The following is a 16,509-nucleotide window of genomic DNA, read 5'->3' on the forward strand; positions in this document are numbered from 1 at the left end:
TAAAACGTTATAGAACTTACTTTATTAAGAGGAGTTTTCCTATAGGTTTTTGTTTTGTTTATATGGAACAGTTGAATTGCCCAATAGGACATTTCCCACGCCTTATATATGGCAGGGGGAGCAGTCAAGAATATGAATAGATGAAAGGTGGTCTGAGGTTTCTCTGTCTTTGGGGGATATATGCTGATAGAAATACATAGCATATTTATACTTACTTTTCCTTGCTATTATCAGAAGGAGCAATCTCATGAATTGTGTCCGATCCCACTTTCATCACATCCATTATGCTGGGTGAACGATGCCTTTGGGTGAGGTGCTGCTGATAATACCCTTTGTATGGTTCCCCACAATGATACACATGTCGCATTGTTACATGTTCATTTGGCAGCCTATTTGTCCATCCGCCTCAACCACAGCCACAGGCTTCTTTCTGCACCACTGGCCAGTTCTAGATTACTCCCCACTGGACCTTTCCTGAACCCCACTTCCTGTGTCAATTAGCACATCCAGATTAGTGGCTACACCTGAACAACACTTGTTTTGCTGGTTATTTCAGTTTAAACTACAGGCAGTGGCTGCTTCTCTATGCAACAGTGGCGAGTTTTTTAACTACCGTTCATTAGGCCTGTCCTCTGATCCCTGCTTCCTTAAGCAGCCTTGTAAGGGAATTGGAAACAAAGCCCCTGCAGCCCACTTCCACCGGGAACACTTTTGCTGGCCAGCCCCGATCTTCTGCCTCCACTGCCAAGTTGGCATACTGAAGCTGGACCATAGAACCATGTCCGGCCGAACTATATAGGGCTGTCAATAGATAAAACATTTGAATCACGATTAATCGCACCCTTTTGTGTGATTAACTGCGATTAATCGCAAACGTATAGTTCAATTAAACATATCCTATTTATTTACTTTAACTTGTGTACTGTAATGCTGTCAACCAATTAAAAAAATGAATTAATTAATCACACACAGCATTTTGTATACTTTCACATTCTAATAATTTCACATTTTATCTCCAAATTAAATTTGAAACAACACATTTCTTTAACAGCATCATTTTATGAATGAAAGGCAACCTTCTAATAGTCTTTCTTAAATATGTATTTTTTTTCTACTAATCAAACCCATTATAAAAATTTTAGACTTATTAACCAATTGAAGACAATAAGACAAAATGTGCTTTCTGGCATAAAAATTACAATGCCTATTTTTTCATGAACTATTGCAGTGTTTATTGTAAATAGTTTATCATTGTGGGTCATTCTCTTTTTTAGAATTAGTTTGCCCTCATAATCTTCAGTTAAAATCTGAAAATGCACTTCTGTCCTGTAGTGACATCTGTTAACTCCTCCTATTCAGCTGCCAGTTCCATTTCAATGTAATCGCATAGAACGAACGAAAGCAACACCCACTATTTTTCAAAATAGTAAAATGATCACAACTTTAGTTTCACAGGGACTTTAATACCGGTGCGCTGTCTGACAGATTCTGACGCAGTCTTTAGCCCATGTGTTCAACTCTGTCGCCTTGAGCTGTGTTTCACAGCCAGTAGCTTTTCTAATCTAATACTAATAATAATAATAATTTTTATACTTGTTTGTTTTGAATGGTGAAAGAATGAATGGTTTGTTTCTATAAATAATTTGTGTTGACTGCATACGGTTTCTCTTATATAGTTAATTGATCCTTGTGTATAGTACAATATACAGTATATTGACTGAATGAGAAAAACAAAGCTTCTGAAATATTATCAGGTTCCTGTCCCTATATATCTCAAAAACTTTCCACAAACTGATGGAAAGAAACTGCCAAAAGCCTATTAAACAGTATATCAAATATGAAGAGAAGTGAAGGCAAGACGGCTAATTTGATTTACAGTTTTTGGCTCTATGTGCACCAGAGGAAAACCTTTAACCACAAACACAGGAAGTGCTCTTCTATAAAACAAATCACTGCAGGAGAGCTTGAGTTTGAGAGTAGGTGTGTTGACAGAAAGCATGTGGTAAATGGCAGGGATGTTTTTGTCATGAAGAATATAATAAATGGCACAAAAAAAAAGAAGATTTATGGTCAGTGGAAGTAGAATAACGGCCCATCGACCCATCAAATGACAAGTTATGTAATGTTGGCCATAATTCACATTCCTGTAAGAAATGAAAATGGTTCAGATAAACAGAAAGAGAATATGTCAAACATACATTATGTTGCATATCTGGCATATTTTCACAAACATGTTGGAAAATGAGCTTCATACTTCACTTCAGCAGCTTCTCAAAACGCTTTGGCATTCCTTCACTAAATTGACTGTTTTTCCAGATCCATTTAAACCGTTTATCATCTTCTCCAACCGGCATGAGATCCGACGGATCGATCTTCACAAAGGAGAGTTCAGTGTGTTAGTGCCAGGCCTGAGAAACACCATCGCCCTTGACTTTCATCTGAACGAGAGCTCGCTCTACTGGACAGACGTTGTTGAAGACAAGATTTACCGCGGGAAACTTTCCGAGAATGGCGGTACGTGAATTACTTAACCTTTATTAATGAAAATTTTAATTGTCAGTGTGAAAACTCCCGATGGACAGTTTGCTTTTAAGTCATTTGGTCCAAAATGTTCCAGCTGGTCAGCTTCCAGCGTCTGCTCCAGATCGGCAAACACAAAAGGGGTCAGTCTAGACATACAGACATCTCTTTGGAAAGAAAACAATCAGTCAAAATAAAAGACACCATCTTCAAAATAACCATCAATCAAAGCGAATCACGAGTCTTTATGCGGTTCCGTGTGTAGTCTCCCAGAGGTTGTTTGAATTACAGACATAAAGTCTGGTCCACACTGCAGCTTATCCTATCCAAGACCTGCCCGCAGGACAGAAAGAAGGCGTCTGACCCACAGACTCCACCATTCTGAGGATGGTTTATGGCTTTTCAAAAGTGTTTTCTCACGATAGACATTTATAGGCAGCCTTTACAGTCAATGGCAAATATTGGCATATATTATGTTAGATATTTTACCAGGGTGCACATTTGGAGGGCTGCCTTTAAGTCCCAGAAGAATAGAAAGATGCAAACGACTTCAGATTGGATTGAATTAAAAACAATAGGTGTGGCTTGTTTTTTTTCCATTGTTAGTTAATAGAAAGAATAAAAGTAAAAAAAATTACTAATACCATTATTAAAGTATTCACTCATTTCAATACTGTTATGTCATGTTGCGCTTTGACTTTTCACAGAAAAGAGATGGTAAACAACATTTCATTTGCTCAGTTCTGACATGCATGCATTGCAAATACACTCTATTTGCTCCATTACCAGCCACAAACCCCCCGAACATCTTTCAACCATTTGATGTTGCTTTTAATGAACATAGTGTCTGATAGGAAACCCAAATCAATGTTTTGTACTACACTTCTATAGCATCGCCTTGAAGAACCTTTTAAGCTACTTTATTTTTAAGAGTGTAACCCTGATGTCATTTCATAACCTGTTTCTTAGAACGAAGGAAGATGAGATTACGTTGTTGTTTATTGAAAACCTTGGATCTCCTTTATGCATTCTTGGTGTCTCATAGGCAAAAAAAAGTGAAATATTACAAACATATTTTGCATGAATTCGTCTGTCCCTCTTTTTTCCTCACTCAAAGCGCTGACCAGTTTTGACGTGGTAATCCAGTATGGTTTAGCGACTCCAGAGGGTCTTGCTGTGGACTGGATCGCTGGAAACATCTACTGGGTGGAGAGCAATCTGGATCAGATTGAGGTGGCTAAACTGGACGGTACAATGCGTACCACTCTACTGGCAGGAGATGTGGAGCACCCCCGAGCCATCGCCCTCGACCCCAGAGAAGGGTAAGGGAGCGTCTCCATTAACAACAGACTGCTGAAACTGTCAATCCGTTTCTGACTTTTGTGGATTCTGGATACATATGCGGTTTACATAAATTGCTGCACTGCTCGATTTATTGTTTTAAAATGGTTAAATGTTTAAAAATATCAATCACCTTTACTCTAATGTGGAACACAAATGGTGATGTTTTAAAGGACGGGAATGATCTCGTTGGATTGATTTCCCATGCAAGTCGCTATTAAACTCAATGTTACCAGCAAACCAGTCATGTGAGCTCTTGAGGGGGCAGGGTCCAGTTGCAGCTTAGCTGCTAAGTTAAGTCTTGACAACTAGTCTCACTGACTAGCAATTAGTTAGGACCAGAGGCGGACAGAGTACACAGGTTCATTACTTGAGCAAAAGTACAGATACCCCTTGCTAAATTTTACTCAAGTACAAGTAAAAGTACTACAGTCAGATGTGTACTTAAGTAAAAGTACTGAAGTACATGTTTTTAAAAGTACTTGAGTATCAAGAGTACAAGAGTACATTTTCTAAATATTGCATTACTACTGCCACAGTGCTTACATTTATGTACAGAAACGTCCTACATGGAGTTATGAAAAATGTTAATGTTAATACCTTGGAGAATGTTAAAGGAATTTAAAGTAAAAGAAAGTAATTTTAATCTTTTTACCATGCTTTATTCTTTTCACCTCTGCTAGAGTTTTAATGGATTTTTTGCACCCACATTTGAACCGAACAGTTTTAAACAACACACTGCATACTCAAGAACATCAAAGCAAATACTCGGCTTACATTAATGAGTAATATTAGAAAATACAATTCAGCTAACAATTGTGTGTACATGTGAGTTTCTCTGTTTTTTCATCAATCAGTGGTGGCGTTTCATCAAAACCTAGGGTATGGCGAAATTTCTTCAGACCATACAAAAACGAACCACAATGAAACCAAATGATACCACATATATGTAACCACAAAACTTAAAGTAGTAAAAAATAACCCACAGCCAGATGTTGTCATAACCACCACCAACGACTACGTTAATCGACTATGAGACTAAAATATAAACCAACCATTGATCAGATTCAGCAAACAAGATTAAATATAAAACATGTCTTACCTTGTCGCAAGGTTGTTAAGCCTTGATTCTTTTCATTTTTAAGATAATCCTGGCATAGCTAGTGGCAAATCGCAAAATACATAATAGCCTAAACTGCGACTGCACTACAAAGTCTTTCCGTACAATATATTTTTTAAATTTTTCACAGAAAGCGTTTTACATTATGAATGAAATACTATAACAATAGTGTAAATTATTCGATTTATTAAAATTATTAAATGGATGCCAACTAATTGGGAAAATAAAGACCATCCCCACTACCCATACCTCACACTTGATTCCAAAACCACTGTTAGGCATTTTGTAAGCAGTATCTTTGTTTTATTGAAAATAAATGCCTGTATATGATCTTAAATGTGGAAAATGCAGACAAACGAGTTTAGCCAAAAAGAGCTTCGAACCAACATTACGATGATGTCACGTCAAAACTACATATCTTCGGTCTTACCGACTATACGTCAATGACGCTATGTGAATTAACGGTGTTTATACATTCTCAAATACACATGCTTCCGACGCCTATGCTACATGTACACATCAGTGTAAAGTAGTTTAATTATCTATAATGAGTCTCATTATGCACACGTACTTTATTTCAACAATGTTTTCTGAACGCTAGGGCCATACACAAACGCCGTCCCTGAAATCAATAAACCTAAAACAGCAAAGAAGGCGATATAGCAATGTTCTGACACACCTCTGAACCTGACCGTGTTATACACGCAGCACAGAGCAAAGAAGAGAAAATAATAATGATTAAAGAAAATCAGCTGACCGGTCGCGATGTTTTCAAGTTCATTTCATGTTATATTTAGCATTTTATATGACGCTATTGGCTACTCTTCCCTTTATTCTTTATTCGTATAAAAATACCCCCAAATCGCATGAAAATAACACAAAACACATATTCTTCAATCGTGCATTTATTAGCTTCTTGTTTTGGTGAAGAAATGTTACTTTAGCTTCATCGCGGATGTCCTGAATGAGGAAGTGTACACAGGACGTGTCATGCAGACGTGAGATGATTGACAGCTGTGTACAGCAAATGATAGAGCTCTGAGGTCTGGGTGATTGTTGCTGATAGGCTCGCCCAATAAGTGGCGCCTGAACATTCCAATCACGTTTGAGAGGGAAAAAACAAATTGGTGGTTTCCGAGATTTGTCTTTTTCCTTTTTAGAAGTAACGTGTACTTACGGTTATGGATAGAAATGTAGCGGAGTAAAGAGTACAATATTTGCCTCTCAAATGTACTTGAGTAAAGTCATGAGTACTCCCCAAAAATGATACTCAAGTAAAGTACAGATCCCTCAAAATTGTACTTAAGTACTGTACTCGAGTAAATGTACTCCGTTACTGTCCGGCTCTGGTTAGGACCAACCAGTCTTACTTTTCATTTTTCAATTAGGCCAAGCTACCTTTTTATGTAACTGAATTAAAGAAGTTATGACTAGTCTTGAAGAAAAATATTAGATGACTAGCTTCTAAGACTAGTCTAAGCCATCTTTGCAACCGGCCCCATGTTAATATATCTGTTGTTAGTGTTCCCTTCAAACATTTCGCATGGATTGACAATATACAGTAGATGAAGTATGTGGCAGCTTTTGTCTTCTTAAAACAGAAATACAGAATTTCTGTTCCCTTAATGATATTAAAACGGTTATTTGAAGACCAGTGTACCACGTCGCTACAACGTTCTACATGGAATTAATTCACAACGTTATTTGAGAACGTGGCGTTTCTGGAACGTTAGCAAAAATTCTAAGAAATAAAGTGTTTGCCAAGACGTCCTCAGAACGTGGTCACAAAGTAATGTCACAGTGACAAAATGAGTAGGAATTGGTGACGTGTTTGCTGGGATCGCATTTCAAGCTTTCATCTGTGTTCTGGTTGTGCAGAATCTTATTTTGGACAGACTGGGATGCCAGTATGCCAAGGATAGAGGCTGCATCTATGAGTGGGCACGGCAGACGCACCATCCATAAGGAGACGGGCAGTGGAGGGTGGCCCAACGGATTGACTGTTGATTATCTGGAGCGCCGCATCCTTTGGATAGATGCCAGGTAACGTCTAAGAGCCTAATCTCAGCTGGGTTAACCTATTACGAGATCCCTCAACTCACAGCATGTGATCTACACTAGTAGTGTTTCTCAATATACATCTGATGTCAGTGAATGATTCAAAATGCTACAAATAAATTGCAACTGATAATAAATTGCGATCAGAGATGAATGATCATGTGCCGCAGGTCTGATGCCATCTATTCAGCCAAGTACGATGGATCTGGTCTGATCGAGGTGCTCAGAGGACACGAGTATCTCTCTCATCCATTCGCCGTCACCATGTATGGAGGAGAAGTTTACTGGACAGACTGGCGTACAAACACACTGGCCAAAGCCAACAAGTGGACAGGAAACAATGTCACTGTGGTTCAGAGAACAAACACTCAACCGTTTGATCTTCAGGTGTACCATCCCTCTAGACAACCACAAGGTCATTTTCAAACTTTAGTTACACAGTTCATATTCATATTCATATTATATTATTTAAGTGTACCATACCTGCAAACTAGTAATTCGCCCTTTTGAATCCAAAATAGGTTATTTATGTGAATCGTTTTTTTCTGTGGTTAATATCTATTTTCTGAGCTCTTGAACTCGCATCAATCAGGTCCTGCACTTTATCTCTCTTAATACAGTCCCGCAACTTATTTTCTCAATCCTTGAAACCAAAACCTCATACACGCAATCGCTTTGCTTCCCATGGACAGGTATCCCGTTCACTGCAAAAATGACATTCTTACTAAGCATTTTTGTGTGGTTTTAGTAAAAATATCGAAAACATCTTAAATCAATATACTTGACCTAAGATTATGGTAAAAACAAGCAAAATAATGTGTCCATGGGGTGAGAAAACTAAAGCTGAATTAGGTTTTTGAGAAAAAGGTCAAATAAATTCAGGTTTATTTTTCTCACCCCTTGGACACATTGTTTAGCTTGTTTTACCATAAACTTACTTACTTCTTATATTATTTTTCATAAAACAAGACTAAATATCTTAGGTCACTTTTCTCACAAAGTTTTAGATATTTTTACTAAAAACAATACACAAATGCTTAGTGTCGCATGCAGGAATGTGCACCTCTCAGAAGACTTAGATGTTTTTTATTAAGACTTGGAGCTTTGGGATCTCGATAAGAGGGCAACGTATTTATTTTTTAGGAAAATCTGAAATTTGCTCAAAATCCTTATTTTTGCTCAAAATTATTGTCATGTGATTAGCTGCTGCTTCATAGGTGTCATGTGGTGAACTTAAAAAAGCCTGAAGAAAGTGATGGTCAGGTATCTGTACAGTATAGTAGAGTACGGACTTGTTTTATGCTGCTCTTTACTAAACAAACATGAGGAAGAATTTCATTGTATTTCTTGTACTATTCATCTAGATATAGTATATATAGAACAGACTATTTAAGCTTTACTCTGAGTAGGGACACAAACTTTGGTAACAATATCGGTATTCGGGAAAACTTATTGAAAACATAATAATTTTCAGTGTCAGTTAACTTTATTTCTCAAACCAAATATATATTTAATGTGTAATAATTAATTTAGAGTTTACAACCTTTTACTTGAATAGATTTTGATTGTTTTGTATTTTTATTCTGACCTCCAAGAATTGACTAAGCTGTGTTTATAGACTTAGGTCGGGAAAAGGACATATCCAAACAATCCATTACAATCAATGCGTGTTAAAAAACCCTGATCTAAAGTTTGATTACTGGGGAAACACAAGACCGGTGCCGTCCCGTCCCCTTTATACGCGACTCAGGAACTTTCTTAAACGTGAAAAACACTTATTGATTCAGTGATTCTGTGATTTGGTCAATCGTACCTCGAGTTTGGGGTAGTTTGTGTGACTGATTATTATCTTACACTCTTTCATAGAGTTAGTTTATACAGTATATACAGTATAAACATAAGAACGCTAAATGATTATAGTGGTTGTATGCTTTGTAATTGAAATTCTGTTATTTGATTAAAATAACCCGTACACATACTTTTGTCCTCCCCATAGACGTCCATCATAAAAAAACAGCTTTGTGGCTTAACAATGACTAACCAAATAATTATACTAATTTCTTTACCACTGATATCAACCATTAACATAATAACAGAAAATGATGTGTTCTTAGTTTATCTCTGTTAAGACTGTTGCATGACCCTGGGATACTGATATTACAGTTGTTTCGTGGCTGGAGACTCTATCAGGTACCACAATTGCAGCAAAACATCACCTCCGGCCATTCCACGGGGTCATGTTTTCAGTCACAGATACTTTCTTACCCCCAGGATGACTGGGTTTTTATGTACTGTATCTAACTCTATTGAATGGAAAAAGAGATTTTATGTAGACAACACTTGCTAATGCCATGTAGTTCCAATGAGGTGGAAAATAATGTTTTCCCCCACTCCGACTCTGCCCCAGGCCGCGCCCCCAGCTGTGATATGACACCCACCATGTCTATGGTGAAAAAATGCGGGTCAGATGGAGGGAGGGGCCATCCTGCGTGATTGACGTTTGTCTTGATGGTCTTTGGCGCTTATTAAAGCTGCATGTGAATAAACTTGTCATGCTAGTTTAGTCATCTCATCTGTTTTCTTATGCCCGACAGGAGCCAACAGAAAGAATAAATTAGTTTGGGACCGTTTTCAACCTTTAACATTTGTTTTTTTCATAACTCCCTGCTGTGTCATCTGTTTATGCATGCTATACTTCTTTTCTTAATGAGATGTGTTATTATAACCAAAGTGACTCTGATGTGGGGGATTGTTTAGATGTTCATAGACCCGCAGCACACTTCATTCAGATGCCACACTTCATTCTTACAAGGTTGAAAATAGAATTTGAAAGGAAGATGTCTTAAAGGGGTCATATGGCGTGAACATGTTTCTGTGTCTTCGGCGTGTCATAAGTTGCCCATGCATGTATTACACACGTAAAATTGCAAAAATGTAAGTGTCGGGACAAAAGATGCCTTCTATCAAAAAGCGAAAGCTCTCCCCTGAAACGCCCCTGGTAACCACACCCCCACAAATCTGTGTCAGTTCGTGGTATGATTTGACTAAGACCGCCCAAATGTAAACGCAAGTAAGGTGGGCATACCGTCAGTACAATTGAAGAGGAACCTGATGTTGTAAATATTGTAAGAGGTGTTACAATAACGTCACACGCTTGCAGTATTCCACCAATCACTACGCACTGGTTAACTGGCCAATCACACCACGCCTCGCTTTTCAGAGCCATGAGTCAAGTCAAGTCAGCTTTATTTATATAGCGCTTTTTACAATTTTCATTGTTACAAAGCAGCTGTACAAGAAAACATTGACTATAAGTAAAACATAAAAGGTTATGGAAGTCAAAACACAGGTCAAATATCAGACACACAATAAATTCCTATATGCAGAGTTAATTAAATAAGACTATCACATTCTAGCAGCCCCCCCCGTCCAGGCAAACAGTGCAAAACAGTATGCAAACGGTGGCGAGGAACCCAAAACTCCATTGGAGGAGAAAAAAAACCTCAGAGGGAAACTAGGCCTTACCAGGGGATTCCAGTTCCCCTCTGGCAAAAACTGCAGCCTCTGCACAAGCTCGACAGTGCTTGCACAACAAGGCAAAATAAAAAAAGTTAGATTTAAAATTATCATTAATAATCTAATAGCGACTGAAGTTTTGTAGAGTCACCACGTCCTTCGTCCAGCATTTGTCAGGTCTGGGGATTGCGCCCTGCCTGCGGATTGCGCCCTGCCTGCTCCGGTAACCTTGGACTGCATCCTGCCCGCTCTAGTAACCTTGGAACAATGAGACAAGACTGGCTGAGAGTAGAGAACTGTTCTGCACTCTTTGATGCAGCAAATGCATCAGTTGTTATTGGAAGTGTCCCTGGTTCCGGTTGATCTAACTAGTGCAGCCTAGAGCTTTGAAATATATATATTAGTATAGTGTATGCATGATTAAAAATTTGCGTCTTTAGTCTAGATTTAAACTGACAGAGTGTGTCTGCCTCCCGGACAGTGCAGGGAAGACTGTTCCAAAGTTTAGGCGCTAGATAGGAAAAGGATCTGCCGCCTGCACTTGATTTTGAAATTCTAGGTATTACCAACTGACCTGAAACCTGAGAGCGTAGTGCCGCATTTTGGACCAGTTGGAGTTTATGTAATAGGCCTGTAGGGCAACCACCTAATAGTGCATTACAGTAATCTAGTCTTGATGTCATAAAGGCATGTATAAACTTCTCTGCATCTGATGGTGACAGCATATGACGTAGTTTAGATATATTTTTAAGATGGAAAAACCCAATTTTACAGGTGTTGGCGACCTGGTTCTCATATGACAGAGTACTATCGAATAGAAAGCCAAGATTCTTAGCTGAAGATGAGGGTTTTATGGAAGATCCATTAATAGTTAAGGAGTATTCTTGGTTGTTACGTAGGGCGATTTTCGGTCCAATAAGTAACACTTCAGTTTTGTCCGAGTTCAGTATGCATTCCACTATTCGATGGAATTGCTGTGTTTCATTAGGCTTCGAGGAAATATAGAGTTGCGTATCATCAGCATAACAGTGAAAGCTTACTCCGTGTCACTTTATTATATCTCCTAGAGGTAGCATGTATAATGCGAAGAGCATAGGCCCAAAGACTGAGCCCTGTGGTACACCGTACTGGACTTGCGATTTGCCTGATACCTCATTGTTTATTGCTACATATTGAAAACGGTCGCATAAATAACATCTAAGCCATTTCAAAGCTATTTCCTTAATACCGACATCATTTTCGAGTCTATGTTGGAGCATGCTGTGGTCAATGGTGTCGAATGCAGCACTAAGATCTAGCAGCACCAATAAGGAGATACAACCTCGGTCGGACGCCATAAGCAGATCATTTGTAACTCTAATCAGAGCAGTCTCTGTACTGTACTGTGATGTGCTCTAAATACAGACTGGAAATCTTCATTGATGTCATTCCTTTGGAGGAAGGAGCATATTTGAGTTGAGACTACTTTTTCCAGAACTTTAGATAAGAAAGGTAGATTCGAAATAGATCTGTAGTTAACTAGTTCTCCAGGGTCCAGATGGGGTTTTTTGACAAGGGGCCTATAACAGCCACCTTATATGCTTTAGGCTCCTGTCCTAGTGTCAGAGATGAGTTAATAATGCTAAGTAGAGGATCAATAATTTCTGGGAACATCTCTTTCAGTAGATTTGTAGGTATAGGGTCTAACATGCATGAAGTTTATTTAGATGATCTAATGATTTTAGAGAGTTCGTCGTGATCTATAGTAGAAAATAAACATAATTTCTCCTTAGAGGCGCTGTAGTTAGTCGTTTGTTCAGCGGGATTCACTTCTGGTTGCATAGTTATAATTTTTTCTCTAATATCTTGGATTTTATTTGTGAAATAGTTCATAAAATCATCACTGCTATGCTGGTAAAACAGACTCAGAAGTCGCTGACGATTTATTTTTGGTTAATTTAGCAACTGTATCAAATAAAAACCTAGGGTTATGCTGGTTTTCTTCTATTAGTGATGAAAGGTAGGCGGATCTAGACGTTTTCAGGGCTTTCCTGTATTTTTTAATACTATCCTTTCAGGCAGTACCAAATACCTCTAATTTAGTTTTCTTAAAGTTGCGCACCATTTTTCGTGCCGCTTTCTTTAGAGCCTGAGTGTGTTCATTTTTCCACGGTGTCGGTCTGTCATTTTTAATCTTCTTTAAGCGCAGAGGAGCAACTATGTCTAGCGTTTCCGAGAAGGTGGCATTAATATTTTCAATGGTAAAGTCAAGATCTTCAACGTTATTACTCATGCTTGAGATTTGAGACAATTCAGGCAAATTATCAAGAAACGCACCTTTTGTAGTCGAAGTTATTGTTCTACCATATTTGTGGAGTTACCAACTTGGAGTTTGATTTGCCACCATTGCGTAGTGAAGCAAGCATGATACCAGATAATGATCCGAAATGTCTTCGCTCTGCTGAAGGATTTTTACGTCGACCACGTTTATACCGTAAGACAATATTAAATCTAAAGTATGATTACGAAGGTAAGTAGGTCCTAACACATGTTGACTAACGCCCATGGAGTTAAGAGTGTCTTTAAAAGCCATTCCTAAAGCATCTGTATCATTATCTACATGAATGTTAAAGTCACCAACAACAAGGACTCTGTCTGCAGCCAGTACTAGTTCTGATAAGAACCCACCAAATTCTTTAATAAAATCTGTGTGGTGCCCTGGAGGCCTATATACAATAGCCAGAATACATTTTAAAGATGTTTTGTCCTTAGTATTAGGTATTGATGCATCAAGTACCTTGACTTCAAAAGAATTGTGTTTAGGATTAGATTTCTGCGAAATGCTAAAAGAGTTTCGGTAAAGTGCAGCAACACCTCCCCCTCTGCCTTTTAGGCGAGGCTCGTGTTTATAATAATAATCTTGGGGGACCGACTCATTTAAAGTAATATTATCCTCTGGCTTTAGCCATGTTTCGGTCAGACAGAGCATGTCTATTTTATGATCTGTTATCATATCGTTAACAAAAAGTGCTTTATTAGAGAGAGATCTAATATTTAGCAATCCGAGTCGTAACAGTTGATTATCTGTATTATGTTCATGTTTAGTTAGTTTAACGTTAATTAAATTACCTTTGAGAGGTTTACGCATTATTTTATGTTTGCTAATCCGGGGGACAGACACAGTCTCTATTTTATGATGTTTGGGAGAAAGTATAATACATGTTGTGTATTTAGTGTGTTCTGCAACGTGAGACGGCAAGCAGACCGTTGGTTAAGCCATTCTGTCTGCTCCCTGACCTGGGCCCCAGTGAGTCAAGTTTTAGCATTAAGACTATGTGCCATATTTCTAGACAGTAGAAAGGCACCAGCCCAGGAGGGGTGGAGACCATCACTTTTCAACAGGTCAGGTCTGCCCTCAAAACTCTTCCAGTTATTTATAAAAACAATATCATTCTGCAGGCACCACTCAGACAACCAGCCATTTAGATATGATAATCTGCTATGTATCTCATCAACACGATAAGCGGGGAGGGGGCCAGAGAATATTACAGTGTCTGACATCGTGCTTGCGAGCTCACACACCTCTTTAATATTATCTTTTGTGATCTCCGATTGACGGAGTCGAACATCATTTGTGCCGACGTGAATAACAATCTTACTGAATTTACGATTAGCCTTAGCCAGGACATTTAAATTTGACTTGATGTCAGGCGCTCTGGCTCCCGGTAAACATTTAACTATGGTGGCTGGTGCCTCTATGTTAACGTTCCGAACAATAGAATCACCGATAACTACGGCACTTTCAGCAGGTTTCTCAGTCGGTGCGTCACTGAGCGGGGCAAACCTGTTCGAGACTGTAGTCGGAACGATTGAGTGGTGTTTTGACCTGCGACTACACCGTCTCACAGTCACAAAGCTTCCCAGCTGCGGGGGTTGTTCAACTGGAACCGAACTGTGCGCGCTAATATTGTACATGAGCTTTTTACAAAATCTATGCGTTTCAGAGAGGCGGGGATGTAATTATGAGGGAAACCGTGCAGAATTCCTAAAAGAAGTAGTGCACATAGTTTTCCACCATGTTGTTCTGAATAGCCTTCATTATAGCTTATTTTATTTCTGTGTGCTTACATTGTGGTTACGGCAAAATGAAATGAAGGTCTCAGTATAGCATCTCTTGTTTCCTCTCCAGCACCGAACCCGTGTGCTGCTAATGGTGGATTGGGTCCGTGCTCTCATCTGTGTCTGATCAACTATAATCAGACGTTCTCATGCGCCTGTCCTCATCTCATGAGACTGGGCCGGGACAACCACACCTGCTTCGGTAAGAATCCAGCTGAGCCTAAAGCACCTGCTACCGTGTAGACATGTTTTCTTTGACTTTCATATATGCATTAATGTTTGAAGTGATTTGAAGTCATATTTTTGCTGAAAACACAGTGTAAACATTGAGACTGTGGAGTTCAGTACAGTTTGTGATGGCCAAAGCATTTGAGGTAAAGTCAAATGTCACCATAACAATATCATAATGAATATACAGCCGTGGAAAAAATGAAGAGACAATTTCCAACTTTCCATTTCAAATCCCTATTTCTAGATGTATTGTGGCCAGTCCAGTCCCAGTGTTTGTTATATTTTCAATAAAATGATCTGCCCACTGTTACAAGATCAGCAGATTCTGTAGCCATCTTTAAGAATCGGCTGAAATCACATCTGACCGATTACTTCTTTTATACTATTTGTAGATAGGTTTGTATACTGTGGTAGGCTAAATGCGACCAGTTTTACTGCACTTTCATTTTTATCCTCATCTGTGGGTCGCTTTGGATAAAAGCATCTGCTAAATGACTAAATGTAAATGTAAAGTCATCCAACAGCAATGTGAAAAACTGACATAATGACAAAACACATGTGATACAAAATCCAGGTTATTCCATATTCCCTAAATACTTTACAGTATTAATGTTGTATTGCTTAAAAGTATATGAGGTTTTTACCTGTTGTTATCATTTTCTGCAAACAAATGCAAATATAAACATTTTTATTTGAAATTTGCAATAAATATTTTCAGTAGTTCACAGAATTAATCAAAAATGGTCATTTTAACTTAACACATACCTAGTACATTTAAAATCTAAAAAACGGTCTCTGAAATGTTCTCTTATTTTTTTCCGTGGCTGTTCATTGGTGATTATGAACATCATTGGTGTGGAAACTAATTATTATTGTTAAAGTTATCGTAGCAATTTTTATCAATAATATAATCTAGAGTTTTCATTCAGAAATACTTTTCCCTGGTCTGTATTGTATTGAACTCAGCACATTCCTACAGTAATCTCAACATCTCTAATGTATCTAATGGAGCTTTGCTTCTAAAAATCACGTCCCTTGCTAATAGATCTAATAATAAATATGCTCAGAGCTCGTTCAAAAAACGTAGAACTCCAGCCAAAGTGCTTTAAAAGATTCCCGAGACGCAAATGAGTCAGCCGGTCTCATAATTAAGAGACACAAAAATCCACAGCGTCTCTTTTATTTGACATTAAAACTAAATGGGAACTTTCTGGAATTCAGATTTATTGGCTTAAAAGAATTTTGTACGGTTTTGTTTTTCAGTTCAATGTGGTCATCCTTAGTGGCGCTATTATTTTCATGATGGGTCGCCGCTTATTGTCTTTCAGAGTCCCGTCAGTTCCTGCTCTATGCCCGTCAGATTGAGATACGAGGGGTGGACATCTATAATCCATACTACAACTATATCATCTCATTTACTGTCCCTGACATTGACAATGTCACCGTGGTGGATTACGACGCTCTGGAGAAGCGCATCTATTGGTCTGATGTTCGCACCCAGACCATCAAGAGGGCTTTTATCAACGGCACGGGCATAGAGACTGTGGTGTCTGCAGGTAACACATTCAAACTTGTATATATGCACATTCACAACGAAAATAGCTATATATGTATTTTGGACAGGA

General features: G+C 38.4%; 1 protein-coding gene across 1 annotated transcript in view; it reads left to right on the forward strand.

Annotated features, from left to right (window-relative positions):
• The window catches only part of lrp1aa (low density lipoprotein receptor-related protein 1Aa), a 134,079-nt gene that overhangs the window by 62,465 nt on the left and 55,105 nt on the right, over positions 1 to 16,509 (forward strand). The window contains exons 24-29 of the mRNA XM_079483245.1: positions 2,317 to 2,514; positions 3,638 to 3,842; positions 6,860 to 7,024; positions 7,210 to 7,454; positions 14,724 to 14,855; positions 16,213 to 16,440. Coding sequence (XP_079339371.1) covers positions 2,317 to 2,514; positions 3,638 to 3,842; positions 6,860 to 7,024; positions 7,210 to 7,454; positions 14,724 to 14,855; positions 16,213 to 16,440 — 1,173 coding nt within the window. The remainder of the gene's footprint in view (positions 1 to 2,316; positions 2,515 to 3,637; positions 3,843 to 6,859; positions 7,025 to 7,209; positions 7,455 to 14,723; positions 14,856 to 16,212; positions 16,441 to 16,509) is intronic.

The sequence above is a fragment of the Barbatula barbatula genome (assembly GCF_947034865.1).
Source record: "Barbatula barbatula genome assembly, chromosome: 20".
NCBI lineage: Eukaryota > Metazoa > Chordata > Actinopteri > Cypriniformes > Nemacheilidae > Barbatula > Barbatula barbatula.